At 43.3% G+C, this 21,825-nt stretch overlaps 1 protein-coding gene across 1 annotated transcript in view; it reads left to right on the top strand.

Moving 5' to 3' along the window:
* LOC126418948 (serine/threonine-protein kinase BRSK2) overlaps window positions 1-21,825 on the top strand; it is a 196,209-nt gene that overhangs the window by 62,019 nt on the left and 112,365 nt on the right. Inside the window, exons 7-8 of the mRNA XM_050085984.1 lie at window positions 10,403-10,602; window positions 18,804-19,022. Coding sequence (XP_049941941.1) covers window positions 10,403-10,602; window positions 18,804-19,022 — 419 coding nt within the window. The remainder of the gene's footprint in view (window positions 1-10,402; window positions 10,603-18,803; window positions 19,023-21,825) is intronic.

The following is a 21,825-nucleotide window of genomic DNA, read 5'->3' on the forward strand; positions in this document are numbered from 1 at the left end:
ATAAATGACTTAATTTTGTTTCAATGTTCAATGCAGTTATTATGCAGCATTATATGTAGTAAACCACTGCACGAAATTTTGAAGAGTTTGCAGAGGTAGAAGTCCATAGCGTATACTTTCCGTGTGGTCGATTTTAGTTGCCACAATGTTGAGAATGAAATGTGGACAAGATACCTAAATTTCATATAAAATTTACTGTATAACAATATCTCATTTAATTTAAGTACCACATAGGTGTCGTATGTAATATTGAGAAATTTCCGCCTTTCGCGACTGTAATAAAAGTTTTATTTACACCGGACGCGTTTGGCTTTATTTTAAAGCACTTCAATCAATGAAAGGTATGGCACATACACAATGGTACTCATGTTCTCTTTCTTGTTTTTGTTCCACAGTTGCAGTTTTACCAGTGGTACTGAAATATATTCCTCTTCTGCAACTGTAATAAGTGACTTATTTAGACCAGATGCGTTGTTCTCTTTTGAAGCATCTTCAGTGGACAGTATTTTGTCTCCTCCATTGCCAAGTCACCTTTCCTAGTTTTGTGCTGCGGTAACACAATATTCAACGTTTGTGTTGCCTGATCAGTGTTTTAGCAAATAAATGATGTTTGTGTGTGCCACACACAAAAATTATATTTGACATAGCTCAGAGCACTTCACTGATAGACGGTATATTCAAGTCCTAATGTTTTTGTAAGTCCACAGTTTTGTTTAATGTATTTTGTCTACTTCCTTTTGATTAATTGAAGTGCTTTAAAATAAAGCCAAACGTGCTCAGTGTAAATAAAACTTTTGTTACAGTCGCGAAAGACGGAATATTTCTCAATATTACATACGACACCTATGTGGTACTTAAAGGAGATATTGTTATACAGTAAATTTTATATAAAATTTAGGTATCTTGTCCACATTTCATTCTCAACATTGTGGCAACTAAAATCGACCATACGGAAAGTATACCCTATGGACTTTTACCTCTGCAAACTCTTCAAAATTTCGTGCAATGGTTTACTATATTTAATGCTGCATAATAACTGCGTTGAACATCGAAACAAAATTAAGGCACTTGTGGGGGGAAGGTATCAGTCAAGAAGATGTGTAAAAATCTAATTTTTGGGCCAAATAATTTTTGTGGAATCGAATGATAAGTGTGTCAAAGCAGTCGGAACACGATGTGTCTGCACAGGCGAGCAGTGCAGTGACAAAGTCGCGCACAGTGCAGAATGCTGGGAGCACGTCTTTGTAGCAGCAAAAGGTTTAATGCGGCCGCAGTGGCTTTACTTCATGAATTGCGCGCTCCCCCCTAAACATAAGCTTGCGAACTATGCTATACTATGGCGCTGCTTCTATTGGCGCGTGCGTCGTGTGCAACTGGCAATGCAGCAATCTCCCGCGTCTGGGCGGGCATGCGCGAGCCGCCAAGATAAAAGAATTGAACTATAACAGTCCATGCTTCAGATGGAAAACATACAAATTTCATCCAGTGGAGACAAAGTGATTGTGACCTTGTTTATACCATATATATCATGAGAAAACATGTGCTCTGTCAAATGAAAACTGGGCACAAAGCAGCATCCTGTTACGCCCTAGTGATCAAAAGGTGTGCTATTTGTGTGTTCTCTCAGCCATGGTAACTTGCATTACTAGGTTAATAGTGAGTTGTGTAGCTTATCATTCACTGCTGAAACTTTTCCAAAGACTGCTGTAAATTTATTTTAGTATTGAATCAATGACAATACATCTCTTCCCAATATTCTGTTTCCTTGTGCTGTCAGCACAGACTAAGTAATGTGGGAACTGTGTGCCTGTCAGTGTAGTTGTTAGACATTTTCTGAATATAGATTAAATATTGAAATTAATTTACAGCAGTCTTTGAGAAAGTTTTATGCATTATGTATATATGTAATAGTGGAAGTGGAGGTTTCAGGAAAATTATACCATCACTGGTGATAGTGCACCTTCACTGACCCATTTAGTGAAAGTGGATTACTGTTTCCAGTTCCGTCAAACAATACACATTGACTAGGGATAGTGCACTATCATTAGTGAATGTATACTTTCACTGCCAAGAGGTAAGGAATGTGAACCATTGCTGAAATAACGAACAGTCATACTTCGAAAGTTGCATTTATCACCTGTAGTATGAAAACATAGTCATATTGTGTAAAATTCATTTACTGTAGTGAGGATATGCACTATTGCGCTTTGAGTTGCACAACACATTTTTGTTTTTGCAAAAGCATCTCGGAATCTGACCTTTTTACTGGCAGTTGCATCTGAAGACTCCCTGGCCACTTCCCATCAACTGAGATGTCGCAATTGTCCTCAGGGCAGCAGTTTTCTCTGTTGGAACTTCCTCCTCTGAGATTATTCTTAGAGTGCAAGTACTGGACTGGGACCTAAAACAAAACATTTAAGTTGTAGCTGCAGTGGCATATCGTATCACCCCTTCCATCATTATTTAAAAACAACCAATTTATTACCGTGCATATAGTTCACTCAGCACACCCTCTCTCATGCCGATTCACTAGTAGCCATCAGCCATTGTCTAGAGAATGACATCAAGATCGACCTAGCATCTCCTTTTTCTCTGTTGAGGTCAGGAACTGAAATTCTCGCAGTACAGCCCTTTTCCACTGTTGGAAACCGCAATCTGAACACTGCTGCGTTCTTTGCACTTGTTCTTCTAAGCACTCATATGCTTTAATTCTGTGTTTCGTAATAGCACAAGTTGAATCATCCAAATCAATCGGGCAGTAGTCATTATTGTCAGAAATACTTTCTTTCTGTTCTCAACCTCTGTTGCTGTTGGTATGTTATCCCCTTGCAATGGAGATTTACTGTGATCATTATCCTGAAATGTTTCAGTCTGTCTCACTGCTAACATTCACTTGATTAATTATATTTTCAAGGTTATCCTCAGAGTGAATGTTCATCAGTGCTTCAGGAGGTAAACTTGTTGAAGACAAACCATGTTTAGGAGGGCAGCCAAACAACACTTCATATGAAGATCTTTTAATTTCAAAATGTACAGCACTATTGTTCGTTAGGTGCACAAATCTTAATGCACGGCTCCACTCCTTGGTGTTGTTCTCCTGCATCCATGTAGTTAGCATATTTTTTATGTCTTGATATCTTAAAATTGGGCCATAGTTAAGTTAAGCTGCTCGTTATTTTGTTAACAAACTCTCTACCATTGTCAGACTGCAATACTGAGGAAGCGCCTAACAATGTAAAAATGTCAATAATGTTATTGCATTCCTCTTCAGCTGTTTTGCTCTTCAGTGGCCTGAGAACAAAAATTTAGGGAGGTGGTCCTGATAAACCATTATGAATTTGTAATCTCCATGTGGCTGTGATTGGAAGTCAGAACTAGTTCTATCTTAATATACAACCAAAATTTCCGGGAGTTCTGGGGAAGCCCTTGTGATAATGTGTTGCTCTGACAGTTATTGCCTTTCTGACCGACACCCATGTTTCTATCAACATTTGCGTATCTTTGGATTATGTTTTGCCCTGGGCCCATTGGCAGGAAATATGCTGTTTCTTGCCGGCCAGAGTGGCCGTGCAGTTCTAGGCGCTACGGTCTGGAGCCGAGCGACTGCTATGGTCGCCGGTTCGAATCCTGCCTCGGTGATGGATGTGTGTGATGTCCTTAGGTTAGTTAGGTTTAATTAGTTCTAAGTTCTAGGCGACTGATGACCTCAGAAGTTAAGTTGCATAGTGCTCAGAGCTATTTTGCTGTTTCTTAAGTAGTTTCCTAATGTTGTTTGTATACCATGACAGGTCTCTATCATCTAGTTCTTTGGAATTAAATGTTCAGAGTATATTCTTTCATGACTAATAGTTCTGTCTTTGCATCAGATACCAATGTTCCTTGAAGCATGTTATTTTTTGTGAAACAATGCAATTTCTCCAAATAGCTATCACATCAATTTACACATGAACTAACAGTGAACACACAATGAAAAACTGTCTCAGAGAATAAATCCAGAGCCCAAGATGTAACAAAATTCTCATGCCAGCTCACTATATATGATTTGATGCAGAATTTAAAGCCCTGCATTTCTGGTAACTTAGAAGAATTTGGTCAAAAACAGAAAAAGTCAAAATTTAGGTAGTTTCCATCATGGCTGAAATTCTACTCAGAAAAATGGGAAAACTGAGGTTATTCATGTCAGAGTTGTATCCGAGTGAATAAAACAGTTTCCAAAACTCCTCTAGTTTTCGGATGGCAGAACTTGAATTTTCTTGGCCTAAGTGCTGTTGCCCATGAGTTTGTGAGTATCGTCATTTGTATTGCAGGTAAACTATTTTCAGTAGCTGGCCATTGCAAACATAGCAAGGTAACATCCTTAGAATATCCTTAATTTAATTTTATGTTCATTACTATTAATAAGTGTTGTGACTCGCCGATCATTCAAAGTGCCGCTGCGCAATTACGCGCGTCCTCTACATGCGGTGCTGTCTGCCAGTCATGCAGCAGGTGGGCCACCTGAGTGGCCAGCCAGCCAGTGGCCGCTAGACTTGGACTCAGTGCTCATTCGAATGTGACCGTGTTCACATGTCTTGCTTTGTCGACTTGCTCAGTGACTTATATGTGTTGTGTCATTTTGAAATATATGTGTTCAACTTGATGTTATAACAATTGGCGATGAGGTAGTGGATTTTTCCTTTTCACCGTTGACCCACAGGTTTCCATGGCTACTGTCGAGCAACTATTGCAAGGTCTCATTGAACAGCAAACGCTTCTCACATCGGCGATTCGCGATTTCGTCGCGGCGTCAAATGCGGGGTGTTTCTTGTCGTTGGCTATACCTCCTTTTCCTCTTTACGTCAAGACAGCGGAAGACTGGTCTGATTATGAAAAACGTTTTTGACAGCACTTCTTGGCATTTCATGCCACGGATGAACAAACATGTAGGTCTCTGTTCCTTTCCTGGATTTCGCCACAAATGTATCAGTTGTTGTCGCAATTGGTTCCTTTGAAAGATCCTGCGTTATTGTCCTTTGCCGAAATGTGCTCACTTCTGTCTGTCTATTTTCAGAAGCAAACGCATGTGGTAGCCTCTCATGTTGCCTTTTATCGTTGTCAGAAACAACCGCTTCAATCCTATCTCACTTGGGCTGCTGAACTTCACGGCCTCAGTCGAAAGTGTCAATTTGTTACTGACGTTCACAAACAATCCTATACCGATTCCATGGTACGGGATGCTATTATCCGATCAGCGCCCGACAAAGATGTTTGGCAACATGCCCTTCAGTTGGCAAATCCGACTCTAGATTAAGTCCTATCCATCGTGCAGTCTTTTGAAATTTCTCACGCTGCTGGGGCGCAAATAGAGGCGTGGGGTGACGTTGGGGAAATACAACCTCTGTGCCCTGTTGACGACGCGTGCGGTGCGTCCCTGCCAGCTGACGTGGCCGCAGTATGCTCCCACATGCAGCCATGGCCTAACCATAAACAACCCTCTAAGAAACTGCAGCAAAACCCCCAGCAACTTCCTCCATGTCCATGGTGTTTTACGAAACATTCACGCGAGGATTGTCCCCAACGTTGGGCTGTGTGTCACAATTGCAAAAGAAAGGTCATGTGTCTTCCGTTTGCAAATCCGAACGCATACATGATGTTCATGAACATGACACTGATTCTGATTCTGTGTTGTCTGTCAATTGCACTTCTTACCTTTCAGGGAAGTTATTCCTCATTGTCCAAATCCTTGGTCAAGATGTTCGCATGCAGGTGGATACCGGTTCTGCTGCCACTATAATTAATTCTCAGACGTATCTTCAGTTGGGTTCTCCACTCCTATCACCTGTCACTCAGCAATTACGGACGTACAATAAACAGAAGATTTCTCTCTTGGGACAATTTAATACTGAGGTATCTTACAAATCAGTCGTTCGCACTGTTTCCATATTTGTGGTCGACCATAGTAATGCAGAGAATCTTTTTGGTTTCGATGCCTTTCGCATTTTTGGGTTCTCAATAGACGACTCTGTCAATATCGTCTCTGATGCTATTCCTTATGCTCAATTGGATTCCTTATTGACGACATTTTCGTCACTTTTTTCTCCTGGGTTATGCCGTGCAAAAGACTTCGAAGCTCATATCACGCTCAAACCCACTGCTTGGCCTAAGTTTTTTCGGACTCGGCCTATTCCTGTGTCCCTTCATGATAGGGTAAAATGGGAGTTGGATCGTCTCACTACTTCAGGGTTCTTGCTTCCTGACATTTACAGTGAGTGGCTCTCTCCTGTCATTGTTGTTGCTAAGCCCAATGGTGATATTCGTCTCTGTGGCGATTTTAAATCCACTGTAAATGCGCAATGCCTCATCGACACTTACCCTATGCCCCGACCTGACCAATTGTTCACTAAACTTGTGTGAGGCCAGCATTTTTCTGAAATTGACCTGTCAGAAGTTTATCATCAACTTCCTTTCGACGCTGCTTCCCAGCAGTTTCTGGTCCTTAACACACCTTTCAGCCTCTATCAATACCAACGATTGCCATTCGGGGTTGCCAGCGCCCCTGCTCTCTTTCAGCGATTCTTGGAACAATTATTGCTCCCTGTCCCTGGGTGTATAAATTACATGGACGACATAGTTGTCACTGGCTCCACCACTGAAGAACATCTTCAGAACCTCCGCACACTTTGTCATGTCTTACAGACTGCCGGTCTTAAGTGTAATCTTCAGAAATCACAATTTTTTTGGGCATCTATCACGTACTTGGGGTTTCAACTCTCTCAGGATGGTATTCGTCCACTTCATCAAACTGTCGCTGCGATCTATGATCTTCCTTGCCCTACATCTGTTAAGGAACTGCAGGCCTTCTTGGGGAAAGTAGCATACTATCACAAGTTCTTACCATCTGCTGCTTCGGTGGTTCAGTCGTTGCATCGCCTGTTGAATAAAAACGTGCCTTTTCACTGGTCAGTGTCATGTGATGCGGCTTTCCAGAAACTGGAGACTATGCTGAAACAGGCCCCGTGCCTGGCTACTTATTGACTTGGCCAACATCTTGTTCTTGCCACGGACACCTCTCAATACGGGGTAGAAGCAGTCCTTGCGCACCGTTTTTCAGACGGCTCTAAACAACCCACTGCTTATGCCTCCAAAATGCTCCCGGGCGCCCAACAAAAGTATTCTCAAATTGAAAAAGAAGCTTTGGCCATTATTTATGCTCTTCATAAGTTTGGTGTTTTTCTCTATGGATCCAAACTTCATCTTGTTATGGATCACAAACCGGTTGTTTCCTTGTTTCATCCATCATCGTCACTTCCTGACAAGGCTGCACACCGCCTCCAGCGTTGGTCTCTTTACTTGTCTCATTTCAATTATGAGATTCATTTCTGGCCGATGGCTCAACATGTGAATGTACTGATGCGCTGTCTTGCCTTCCCATGGGTCCTGATCTGGCATTCGATAAGGATGAACTTTTGTGTTTCCATCTGGATGTTGCCAAGCAGTGGGTTGTGGACGGATTCCCCATCACAGGGAACTAGCTGGTGGCAGCTACGGGTTCTGATCCTACCCTCTCCTGGGTTTTACACTGTATTCAGAAGTGTTGGCCAGATCGTCCGTCCGCAAAGACTTCTGACCCATTGCGGAACTACTACGCTTTGCGCTACCGCCTCACGGCTAGGGATGGTGTTATCCTCCTTTCCATCGACAATGCTTCACCACATGTTGTGATAGCTGCATCTTAGCGTGCTTCGGTCTTGCGCCTCCTTCACCAAGGCCACTGGGGTGTGTCTCGCACAAAATCTCTGGTGCCCCGTCATGTGTACTGGCCTGGCATCGACTCTGAAACAGCACACGTGGTCGCTGCCTGCGGCCTTTGTGCGTCACAGGCCGCCACCCCGAAGTCACCTTTGTCACCGTGGCCTTCGCCTGAGATGCCCTGGGAGTGCATTGATGCTGACTGTGCGGGACCTTTTTTAGGTACTTATTGGCTCCTCGTAATTGACGCCTACTCTAACTTTCCTTTCATTGTCCGTTGCACGTCGCCTACCACCGCGGCAACCACCAGTGCTCTCGCCCGCCTTTTTTCTTTGGAAGCCCTTCCCTCTACTCTTGTTACTGATAATGGTCCGCAATTTGCCCCTTCAGAATTTGCAGATTTTTGTGCTCGTCACGGCGTTATGCATGTCACAGCCCCTCCGTTCCATCCACAATCAAACGGTGAGGTTGAATGGCTGGTCTGCACATTTAAGGCTCAGATGCAGAAGCTCCTGACTTCTTCTGCTGCTGATGATGAGCTTCTTCAGTTTCTGGCTTCTTACCATTTCACCCCCATGGGCGACCACAGCCCGGCTGAGCTCTTACATGGCTGACAGCCCCGCACGCTACTTCATCTTCTACGGCCTTCCACCTCATGGCCGCGGGTGCCTTCGCTTGGCCGGTTCACCGCCGATGACCTGGTCTGGGTACGGGGATAAGGCGGCCAAAATGGAGTCCGGGCCGCATCTTACGACACCGTGGCCGACACCTGTATGAAATCCAGACGGACACGGGTGTTGCAGTGCGTCATTCAGACCAGCTTCAGCCTCGTGTGCTGGGAACACCTGTTCCGAATGCCGCTACACCACCTTCAGCTCTACCTGACACTCAGGATCTTGGCATCTGTCATTACTCACAACACAGCCCTCTCAGCGTCATCTCGGTGCCAGTACAAGAATGGACGCCTCCAGGAGACGTGCCCGTGCAGGAACTGGATGACCATCATCTGTCGGAGCCAATCTACTTGCCTGCTTCTCCTACAGATGCCGACACATCGCCCATGTCTCCTGTTATATCAACCGGACTTGCCGCAACGGGCAGATTGGCACAGGGGCCCTAGCAGATTCGACCCCTACGTCTCCAGTCATCTCGACCCGTTATCATCGGGGACACTTCCGTCCATACGGCAAGCCGCCTCCTCGAGACTTTACGGCCAGTCACACAATGCCTATGGACGTTAGCAATCTATAGGCCACCTCAATCAAGACCTGTGAAAAAATTTCAAAGGGGGGAAAAGTGTTGTGACTCGCCTATCATTCAAAGTGCGACCGCACAATTACGCGCATCCTCTACATGCGGCGCTGTCTGCCAGCCATGCAGCAGCTGCGCCACCTAAGCGGCCAGCCAGCCAGCAGCTGCTAGACTCGGACTCAGTGCTCATTCAAATGTGACCGTGTTCAAATGTGTTGCTTTGTCAACTTGCTCAGTAACTTATATGTGTTGTGTCGTTTTGAAATATATGTGTTCAACTTGACGTTATAACAATAAGTAACACACTTGAATATAAATTTTCCAGTTCTGTGCTTTCACAGAATATTATATTTTTCATTTGTCATTTCTACTAAAGCACTAGACTTGCAGCCATCGAGCTCTCAGAGGCGACAGGCTCAGTGGAGGTGGGCAGTGGGTGTATTGGGAGCACTGTCTACCTCCACTGATCCCGCCGCTTCTGTGCCATAGCAGCAGCCAGCACATCAGCGGAGAAGACTCAAGGCGATGGGAATACTGTGCTGCTGCTTACATGCACAAACATTACACCCTCAGACATAACATAAACATAAAGACAGATAAACACATAGACTGAGGCAGGTACAGTATTGTTTGTGCTACACATAAACTCTTTATGTAGGCCATTCTGTGTGAGGTTTTCACAAATGCTACTGTGTGCACATCATTGCACTTCACAGTAATGGTTACTATAAAGCAGCAATGTACTACCACATTAATAACACTGGAAAACCATTACAACAGCCAGTTTAACCCAAGAGTCCACCATCCAGATTTGGCTTTTCCGTGGTTTCCCAGTTCACTCTAGGTAACTGCTGAGATGTTTCCTTTAAAAGGTCATGGCAACTTCCTTTCTCTCATGAACAAGGTGGAAATTCTTTTCCATCTACTTCTCTGCTTCCCTCGCTTACTAACTCATTATTGTTTGAAATGATACCAGTTGTTAGAAAGACGTTGATTGTTGAAATTTACGCATGAATGCTCACTGCCATTTCTGAACAACATTTACTGCCATACAAAAGCACATCACCACAGAGATGTCACTGACAATAGTATTTTTACTGACTGATTTTTGTGATGAACATTATATTTATTAGCTAAATGACTCACAGTAACTTTTTAAATTTTATGTATAAATACACACATATAGTGTCATTTTGTGCTCTATTACAAGTCCATTATGATGTCCATCTGTTGAAAACCTCTCCCGAAATCAAATCCTAGTTATACCTATGATCTGTTCCCTCATGCTGCATTATCATTCTCTTAACATTTTACAGCAGATATCTGTAACACTAATCACTGTCAGTATCAATACATTTTTTTTTTTACTATAAATTACATGTTACCCAACACAGATAATTTACTTGGTTTGTATGGATTTTAGCTGGCAGACATAAACAGACATCCCTGGGTGACGGCTGGTGGAAAGGGCGAATTAGAGTTGGAACTGCCAATGATGGAGGTTGTCCAGACACACATTATACCTTCCATTGATGCCATGGATCCAGATGTGCTTCAGGCCATCTCTAGTCTCGGTTGTTTCAAAGATCGAGAAAAACTAATTCAAGAATTATTGAGCCCAAAGTAAGAATTATGAATTTCTTTACATTAACTGTAGTTTAGGGTCAGATGATTTCATCTGGAAAAATATTTCTCTGTGTAATTTTTTTAATGCCAGTAATAATTCTGTGAATGATATTCTATATGTTTTTCTTTATTTGTAAATTTAATAAAATCTCTTAATAAGAAAAACTTAATCATATGCACAGACTAACTGAAAACTCAGGAAATAAAGAAAAAGTATGAGTTGGCTGCATTCCATTTCGAAGCCAGAGGAACAAATATGATACAAATGCTATGTGCAAGAGCAGTTAACCTTGTATTGGTATTGTAACCACATCATAAAGTGTGAGGTTATGTCATTACAATGCAATAAGTTCCTATTGTATGAAACTGAACAGTACATGGCCTCTTTCACATACACGTGTGACTCAAAAACATGACTGAATATAAGTTTGCGGAGTACACAAACATGATCTTAGTAAATGTCAAAGCCAAAGATAATGAAAGTGTTGTGCATCAGCTACATACAGATGATTTTTGTCACCTATATGAACTCATCACATGTCCTGTTTGCCACTTTTGTTCAGTGGTTACAAGACAAATGAACTTACACTGGCAACAGGATCAACTATGGTGTTCTAAAGAAGTGCTGCACGACTTCAAGAGGACATACGTTTTAGTATCTGCAGAAGGTGTGACAATGCCGCTGTTTGACACGGTCATCATGGTACTTTAGGCAGACAGTGACAATGTAACAACTGAGGATAACAGCCCTGTGAATGGAACTAACTCACCATGTGACTTCAACTGCAGGAAGCAGAGTGCCCATATTCAAGGAGATAGATGAATAACAATCACCCGGCATGTGGCTGGCACAGGCAACTAACAACTGAGTGCACAAGAACTCCCTGTACATGTGCTAGGCTAGGTCTGTGGTGGTCTAACTCTGCAGGAGCAATGGCCCATTCCATTTACTCCTGCTGACAAGTGAACACTGACAACATCGGGTCTGCCCATATGACATGACAAATGTACCCTCCATGGCAGGTTTCTGAACCACTCCACTGTTCTACCCATGCCAATTAATCTGCCTTCATCAGGTTATTCATTGGTGAATGTACCAAACCCCTCTCCTTTAAAAAGGTCACATAAGTCTGAAATGGCCAGGCTTGGGTAGTGGCCTCTGGCACAGAACCAAAGAGAGTGCTGGAGAACCTGGCAGTAGACCAACCACCAATGGAGGCAACACTGATGCTACCAGCTCTACCAGAAGGGTGGAAGGATACAGCGGCTGTGTCAATGACAGGTACATCAGTAGCAGTGAGGATGAGGCCACTTCCATCAACAAATGAGGAAAGGAGGCAGAAGGGGAGGGGTTGGATCGAAATCTGTGGGCTCCATAATGACAGGTGTAGGTTTGAGCCACAGTGGGGGCCAAGGGTGCAATTGATGGGAGGAAGGTGGAGGGCATGGAAGGAAGTGGCAATGGTGAGGCACGCTGCTGCAAGCGGGAGCCCATTCTGTGAATAATGTTATGATCAACACTGTCATGCAGCCAACCGAAAGGCAGGCCCAGGGGTGATGCTCCAATAGGACATCAGTGCAAGTGAGGACATGATGAGTCAGCTCCTCCCCATTGACATCCACCACAAACAACTGCTGACTTTTGTGACCTACTGAGACACCCAACTGCCACCCTAGCTGCCAGCAGAAGGATTGGGCCCAAACAGCAGCCCAAGGAGGAAACTGCAGCAGGCCGTGGTGGTCCATGGCCTGTGACTCCTGACACAACAAGTCCATGAGGCCCCTTGGTAGGTGCCATGCAAATATTCCATTGGACTGCACCACTGACTGATGTCACCCGGTACATAGCCAAAAAAACACAACAATGCATCATTGCGGTGAGAAGCAGACAAGCACTTTTTCATCTGAGTCTTGAATGTATACACAAAATGCTCCACCTCCACATTAGAAGCTAGATGAAACATGGTGATAGTCTGAGGCTGAATATCATTGTGAATATAAAAGTCTTCAAACTCCCATGACACAAACTGCCTATCATTACCGGATGTGATGGTCCTAGAGGATCCCTCAGTGGCTAAAATAATTGACAGTGCATTACAGTAGCTGTCAATGATATGAATGTCAGCTCGGCTGTGTACGGGAGATATGACAATCTATTGACCACCAACTACCACATACTGCTCAAAAATGAACCTACAAAATCAACATGCACCCTGCCCCAAGGATAATCTTTGACCAGCCAAGGAGAGAACAAACATGATGGAATGGCCTAGTTCTGAGCACAAGCTGTGCAAGTCATACAAGGAGTTTGATATCATGATTGATCACCAGCAAACATAAATGACATCATGCCAATGCCATTATATGGGTCATACCCCAGTGTGAGGCATGGAGCAACTGGAGAATGCAAGGATGCAACACTGGTAGGACAACCGCTTGATAGCATTACTCCTCTGTGGCAAGCATGAGGACACTCTGGATAATGTTGAGACAAACACAGAGGAGAAAAATATGTGCCACATGGGATCCATATCCATGAGACACACATCTGCCAGCCCATCTGGACTTCTGAAATGATTTTCCAAAAATGCAGGTCAGCAGCTATGGTGATCGTGGCCTCTCATGCTGTCAACAGAAAATCCAGCAGGGTTTGCTGCAAAGTGTCATCCAACATGAACATGAGAGCCTCCTGCTGGTCAAACTCCAAATTGGGCCCCACCGGTAGTTGTGAGAGTGCGTCAGCATTGGTACAGTGGGCTGTGGAGTGATAATGAATGTCATAAGAATAGTTACTCAGAAAGAGGGTACACCACTGCAACTGGTGGGCAGTCCTATCTGGCAACTTGAAGTGAGGAACAAATGAGGAAACCAACAGCTTGTGGTCAGTGATGATCATGAACCACATCCCATATAGGAAGATGTAGTACTTTTTTACCCCAAAAATAACAGCCAGCAGCTGATTTTCCTCTTGTGAACTGTTCTGTTACACAGTGGAAAGTGTCTTTGAAGTGTAAGCAATGAGCTGTTCGGTGCCATCCATGTTCTGGTTGAGCCATTAGAAAGGATGGCTGGTAGATGGTGCACAGCCTGTGAATGAACAGGGCATAATACACAGTCTTACTAAAAACAGACTGGAGCTTCTTCAGATTCTGGAGTGCTAGTGGACTGACAGTGGCCTTGATGTGTGGTGGAGACCACCTCTGCTAAGTGAATCACCCCAAAAAAAATGCAGTTTCAGGGAGAAAGAACTGCACTTTTCAGCTTGCAGTGAAGGCCATTATCCAGGAGGCATTGGAAACCTGACTGAAGATTTCATAAATGCTCCTCGCAAGTGATGCATTACCCAAGACCCATCAAGGTAACTGACCCAATTGGGAATGTCTTGAATCAACTGCTACAAAAATATCATTCATAAATTGCCAGTGGAGGAGAAATTCCAAAATGCTAGCAATGAAACTGGTATAGGCCACAAGGATTGTTGAGGACCAGGGAATTCCTGGAAACCATGTCCAATGACAACTGCATGTAAGCATCATGCAAATCAATGTGGGAAAGATACTGGCCTCCCGACAACTTTGCCAATAATTCTGCCTGCTGATCAATGGGAAATGAATCTGCAACACTTTGTACATTGACCATCTGTTTAAAATTGGCACAAAGACACATGAAGCTGTTGAGCTTCTCAATTATCACCGAAGGAGTGGCCCACTGACTCAACAAAATAGAAGAAATGATATCGTAATCCTACCATCACTGCAACTCAGTCCGTACCTAGCCATTCATGGGGAAAGGAATGGGGTGGGGGCAACAGAATTTTGGGACCACTAATGGCTTAAGAGAAATGTGCCTTGAATTTCCTGCCTAGCCCAAAGTATTCTCAAACAATGGGCTGCACGACTGCAGAAAGCCTAAATAATGAAAAGGAATGGCTTGAGACACTAAATGCAGTTTGTTTTTGATCTGAAAACAGAAACCAGAAAAAGCATCATGTCCAAAGATATTTTGTGCCAATGGCAACTTGCCCACTAACAATGTAAGTTGCCATTCCACATTCTTGTAACACGTGAAGACAGAGAATTGACTTCGCAAGGGAAGGTACTATTTACTATAAAACACAATCTGACAGAGCATCCGTATCTGACAGAGCATCCGTTGCAACTCCAGACTCTCCAGTATCCTAAATGTATCCAAATGAATGAGATTGGCCGATGTTCCTGTATCTCTTTAAAATTTGACCGGCCACCCAGCCACTTTCAACATCAGCAAAATACACTGGGGCAATAAGCACAGGGAACTGGAAGCAGTACCAGAGTCCAGTGAAGACTCTGGGGTATCTGATGACTGACTCATAGTCCATTGACTGTCAAAAACAATTGCCAAATGGCCTATTCACCATTATACCCTTCATTTGTCCTCCATATGTCAGCAATCATGGTGGACATACAACAAATGGCAGTCAGGACAGGAATCCCAGCTAGCCCAATGAGTGGAGAGGGAACGATGTCAAGGACACCAATAGTTCTGCTGGTTGGATTGATGATGCTGTAAGTGGCACGCACATGCTGACTATGCCACAGGTGAGAATGGGGATACAGTGATGTCTCTGAACTTGCAACATCAACAGCAGAAACACAAGGCAGCTTGGTGGGAGGTGAGGTTGCCTGGGGTTTCATGCAGGGCACTTGGCACTGTTTACTATACACACCGATTTGAGCCACCTGCCAGTTATCAGAAAGGGTGTCCCTTGCTGCCATCATAAGCTCATACAGTTCCACAATTTGGGCAATTCACCTAAAAAGTCCTGGAAAAGCTCAACACCCTGGTCTGAACCTCATGATCAGAAGCTAATCTGACAATCACATCACAAATTAGTGAGTCTGCATAGGAGGCAGTGTAAGTGGAATACTCAAAATGACACTTGTGTGGGAGGTCTTGCAAATCTACGAGCCAGGCTGCCCACAACCACCCAGGATACTTATGATGCTAGCTGAACTTCAACCATGCTGCTACCACATGGGTTTGAAGGCCAAAATTTGTATAAGCAACTGACAAAGCTTGTCAAAGAAAAACTTCTCAGGCTCAATGGTGGGCTTTAAATTTTGGACAACTTCAAGAAGTGGTGCAGAGACTGCTCCCATCTTTCCATAGACTCATTGATACTGGCAAATGTCATTGAGGGCAGAGAAGAGAACTGCCCCACATGTGGGTGCCCCCCCCCCCCCCCCCCCCCGCCCTCCCTCTCTCTGCAGTAAGGCAAGGGCATGAAGCAAGTCCGACACATTCTGGGTTGTCAGTAACTGCATCTGCTCACTCCTGTTGCTATTGCAGCTGCTGCCCCTTCTGTAGACACAACTGTTTCTGCCAGCATTGCAGAAATGCTGCATCCATGCTTGTCCCAAATGAGCACTATGAAAATTGGTGAACAAAAAAAGACAGAAGAAGGGGCATCACACAGAAAAACATCCTTCATTGTCACTTTGGTACCTGCAGAAACCATGACAGTCCACTACTCAACATGGTCAGTGTAATACTTCAAGGTGACGGTAAATTGATAACAACAGAGGAACAGAACCCTGTGAATGGAACAACGGACAGTGGAGTGCATGTACCCAGGCAGATACATGCGCAATAGTCACTCAGCATGTGTTGCTAATGGTTGAGCACATGACAACCGTCAGCATGAGTGCTATGCTAGGTCTGCAGCAGTCTAACTCTGCAAGATGACTGGCCTGCTCTGCTTAATGCCACCCACAAGTAAACACTGATGTCAGTGTATCTGCCCATTTGACGTAATGCATGCATCCTCAATGGCATGTTCTGCTGTTCTACCCATTCCAGTTCATCTGCCTCCATTGGGACATCCGCTGGCAGGAATACTAAATACTGCATTTAATTGATGAAGATCCCTCAAACAGTGCCTGACTAAGTGTGTATTCGTTGGCTTCCAGCCAGGTTGAAACACTGTCAGACATTTACTACTCTGTGTAAAAATACTCAGTTTTTTCATTGCAGAATTGCATGCAGAGTCAAGTTTACACAACATCTGGAGAGACATTGCTGTCCTGCCTCACCTTTCTGGGGAGCATCTGTTACCAGCTGCACTCACAACCAGTCAGCTCTCTTCCTCCACAACCATGGAGGGCCCAGTGCAGCTAAGGAACTTAGAGTGGCATGCCAAAAAGGTTTGCTGATTCCACTGGGATGTTGACCACCAGGCCCTGCTGTCAAAGAGTGGCACCACCATACCCAACACAAATCTGCGGCACATTATGCTTACACCGACACCCACTTAGCACCACTGTCATTGGACAAAACTATGACCAACTGCTTCTACAGACATCGCGAGCTACTCAGACATTTCTTCACGTGCAATGCACCATTTGCCCACTGTCTTTGCATACAAAGCTGCTCACCATGTTGTTCAGAACTACTATGTCAGTTTTGCTTTTTGGAACCATTTGTTTCACCTGTGAAAGTTTTTCCCATACTTGTGTTGTGAAACACACCTGTTGACTGTCTTGTCAAATTTTTATATATGATATGTGTCACAACAGACTCAGACAGATATTCTGAGATGTGTTGTGGCAGCTGCGAAGGCATTTAAATGTAGCAGATGCCTGGTTACTCGAGTTTGTGCACCGGGCATGATTCATATGCCCAAGTGTATGTGATAAAGATGATGGTCCCCAACCAGAACTACCATAGCAGTAGTGGATAAGGATATGGATCATCAGTGGAAGAAACAGTACTATAAGTGTTGTATGTCTTGAACTAGCTGCGTGACTGAAACTGTGTCCTTGACTGGGAACTTTGAATTTCGTGGTTATTATTATTACTGGCCAAGTATCTGTGCGTGACCTACAACCTATCCTCACAATTACAATTTTACCAGCATCTCTCTCTTTCTTTCTAAATTTAACAAAGCTCACCTGCATACTCAAGTTGGCTAATGCTCCTGAAAGAAAGGATACTGTGGAGAAATAAAATGGAATTGAACCTATCATGCTGTTCCCAGAGTGAATCTGTCACTCTGCAGTGGAAAGGACTCTGATTTAAAACTTCAAGCCAGATTAAAATGTGTCAGACTGGGACTAAAACCCAAAACCTTGCCTTCCATGGGCAATGCTCCCACTGTCCGCAGTATTTCTATGTGGGGTGTTCAGAAGAGGACTCTGGGTACAATTGAAGTTTTTATTCAAAAGTAATCATCAAAGGCTCAAGCACAACTACACCACTGTTTCATGAGATAAAGGATCACCATTTTCCAGAATTCCTGTAACTATAAGAGAAGCCAGTCCTCCACTGTCCTTCAGTCCACCTTCCAATTTGAAAAGTTTCCCTATGAGGCATTGTTTAGCAGACAATACACATCTAAGTCACAAGGCAACATGTCCAGGCTGTAGGGTGGACACTCAAGCTGTTCTCACCTAAACTTTGCCATTATGCTTTGTTTGATCTTGGAGACACATGGGCACATGTTGTTGTGGAGTAGAGTCACTCCCTCAGTGAGCAGACCGGGCCGTTTGCTCTTGATGGACTTGCATAGGCTATGGACTTCCACACGTCACTGTTAATGGTTTTCTGTGCTTGAGAAATTCAGTGAGTGTCAGACTTCAGATGTTGAAAAAGACAGTGAGCATCACCTTGCCTACTCAGGTCACACCTTTAAATTTTTTTTAGGAGGTGATGTCACTGTATTCATGTCCCTAAATGTCTCACTACATTATCCCAAACCGGCACATGCAAATTTCAGCCAGTTTGGTTCTTACAATATTTCATACTTTTTCATTTGGCTGTTCCTTATATATTCGTAGCAATTACAGGATTTTCTCTTAAATTGGTCTGAGAACCAATGTTCATTTTATCTAAATCTAACACTAAACTGGTGTCAGATAATATATGTGGACTGCATAATGTTTATTTTCATTTGTAATACCTCTGAACTGTAATGTTGTTATGGGTTTTTATTTTTACTACATTGCTTAACTTGAAGTATTTTCTGTTAATACTACCAAACAAATATGACTAGAACATGTGTCACAGAAATAATTTTAAATGTGTGTGTGAGTGTGTGTGTGTGTGTGTGTGTGTGTGTGTGAGTTTTGCTTAGCAGCACTGAGTGTTTAACTGTTATGCATGACACACTATAACTATGTCAAAGTGCATCATGATATTTACAACTTTTCTCTTCAAAACAGCCACAATACTGAAAAAGTTATCTACTTTTTACTTCTGGAGAGGAAGCGCCGTCGCCCAGCATTTGAAGATGACACAGAAGCAATTGTCAGAGTGCGCTCAGAATCAAGTGATCCTCCCAGGAAAAGAATAGATACTTGCAAAGTTAATGGTACTGCTAATTACCAGTTTGGGCAGATAAGTGAAGGTTCACCGCTTACTCCTCGTCGCCAGCAATTTGGGTGAGTCTAGCTCATGTAGTTACCAATACACACTAGAAAGAAAAAGTATGTAATGATACAGAAATGCAGACAGCCCAGCAACAAATGCAACAAAAATCAGAGTTGGCTAAGCAGTGAAACATTTTGTGGAACCAATATTATTTTTATCATCAGAATTTACTACACAACCTACTTTATGTGATACTCTCCTTGTGTTTTAATTATTGATGACCAGTTTTATTGCTAATCACATTACTCATATTTTACTGATTTTATTTAATATACTTTATCTGACCTCAGATTATCATTAGTTTGTCATCTTAATACCCACTAGGTTCACATGCATGTATGAAACAAGACCGTTTAAAAATTACTTGCAGTCAAAAAATTCTGTGTAAAAGCTGGTTGATGTGAACAAGGAGATTCATTAACTTACAGGACCTTCGGTTTGGTGAAACAGTTTACAGCACTGCAGGAAACTATGAAATGTTACCTATAAATGAGATCCTAAGACCTGAGAAGTTCGAAATGTCAGAGAGAGTGTAAGACAAGTTGGAATCAAAATAAAATAATGGAAATATGAGTGTGAATATGCCAAAATCTATACCACTCTTGGTTTGGTAACCTGCTGGTTACTATACCTACCACCACAACAGACATAAGTTGAGCCAGTGGCATGTATGGTGTGCACTGACATTCAAACAGCACAATGGCAACTAGTCAAGGTGGCCACCAGGTTCAGCCCCGGTCACTGTTCACAATCACCAGGTCTGCTGTGTGTGTGCAGCACTACACCAGTGACACTTGACATGGATAGCATCTTTATAAGGGCATACACAAGCCTCTGAGCCCTCAGTTGTCAAATGTGTTTGAGACATGTAAACTTCTGCCATTGTATTCATGTTGATGTCACTCCATGACTCAATAAATTTTACCTCCTTTACAACCATGCATTTGCTTGTGCTCCTAGTTAGTGCATTAGTGGTGATGTCGAGGATCATATTTTTGTGTGTTTCAGATTGTGTGGTTTTTCTGCATTCAGCCCTTCTTAGGAGGCTTTACTCCAATCACTTCTGCAACAACAGCAGGTGCATACAGTCACATTGGAACAGTTGTTGGTTGTTCACCCACCACTGTTCTCCCCCACCCCCTCCCCCGTATAATGAACCCATGGAGGGCTGGGACCCTTTTGAGAAGTGACTACACCAACATTTCGTATCATTCCAGGTGGTTGACATGGAGGCCTATAAGGGTCTTTTTTTATTGTAGATACCACCTCATAGATAAGCCATTAATCCTAAAAGTTGACATAGGGGCCACCCTCTCCCTACTCAATTCACAGACATATGCCAGACTAGGGTCCCCATTGTAGGCCTACATGAGCATCGTTTGGTGAGCTATAACAAATAGCAGATTTTTATTCTCAGCTGATACGGTTTACAAGTCAGTTGTCTGCTTCATTATATACTTGGTGGTTAATGATGAGCACTGAAATTTTGTTTGGCTAAAATGCCTTTTCTGCTATTGGTTTTTCTATTGCAGATGCATTGCATTTGGTGTCAGACCAAGTGCCCTGTCGTAAATTGGATTCCTTGTGTTCTGAGTTTTTGGATCTGTTTGCTGCAGGCTTAGATCGTGCAAACAATTTCACTGCATGCATCATTCTCAAATGCTCTGCTGACACTCACTTTTTTCAGGTACAGTCAGTGTCAGAAGCTTTACACAACTAGGTTAAGACAGAATTGGATTGCTTAACATCACTGGAAGTAATTAGATTAATTTCCTCAAGTGAATGTGCTATGCCATTAGTGAACATAAAGAAGCCATCCTTAAGCTTCAGCTCTGTGGTGACTTCAAGATCACTATTAATGCACAGGCAGTATTTGACACTTACCCCCTGCCTTGCCGAGAGGAGTTGCCCTCAAAATTGGCTGATGTCAATTCTTTTTGAAAACTAATGTGGCCAAAGCCTACCTTCAGATTCTGTTGGATGAGACATCAAACCAGCTGACTGTCATTAATATGCCTTTTGGCTTTTATCAGTATCAGTTGCTGATGTTTGGGGTTAGTATCACACTTTCCGTCTTTCAATGTTTTTTAAAAAAAGTTGCAATGGTTGTCCCTCATTGGTGATATCATTGTGTAAGGTGCTGTGATGGAGGACCATCTATGTAACCTCCCTTCTTTGTTTACTGTTCTATAGACCCTAAATGTAATCTCACCAAGTCTCACTTTCTCCAGCCTTCCATTGCGTATTAGGGTCTAGCCCAGCTGGGTGTGGCCCCCTCTCCCCCTTGCACTATTACAGTTTTGCCCTATCTGTCTAATCTAAGAGAACTTCAAGCACTCCTTGGCAAAGTGGCAAACTGTCACAAGTTTATTCCCAGAACAGCTATTATTGCCCACCCCTTGCATCTGCTTTTCAGAAAAGTGCTCCCTTTGTTTGGTCTGAAACCTGTGAGTGTACTTTTGTGCAGCTTAAGGATAGGCTTCACTCCACACTGTATCTTGGAACATTTCAACTGGGCAAGCATCCACCATGGAAGTGTCCAAATGCTGAGTGAGTGTGGTCCTAGCCCATTGCCATTCAGATGACTCCGTAAAACCTATTGCCTCTGTGTCAAAAACATTTAACTCAGCTCACATGTTGCCAAGATTGTTTCAAGTACTCTTCAGAAGTTTCACTGGGAAGTCCTTCATGTCCTATAAAAGTTCCAATCTCTCCTCATGAGATTTCCATATTTTTGGAGTCCCGTCAATTTGCTTCAGATAAAGAGGTGCATGCCTGTGTACAATTATTTCTGTAGGCAACCACAAACATTTT

This window comes from Schistocerca serialis, chromosome 9, assembly GCF_023864345.2.
Source record: "Schistocerca serialis cubense isolate TAMUIC-IGC-003099 chromosome 9, iqSchSeri2.2, whole genome shotgun sequence".
Classification (NCBI taxonomy): domain Eukaryota; kingdom Metazoa; phylum Arthropoda; class Insecta; order Orthoptera; family Acrididae; genus Schistocerca; species Schistocerca serialis.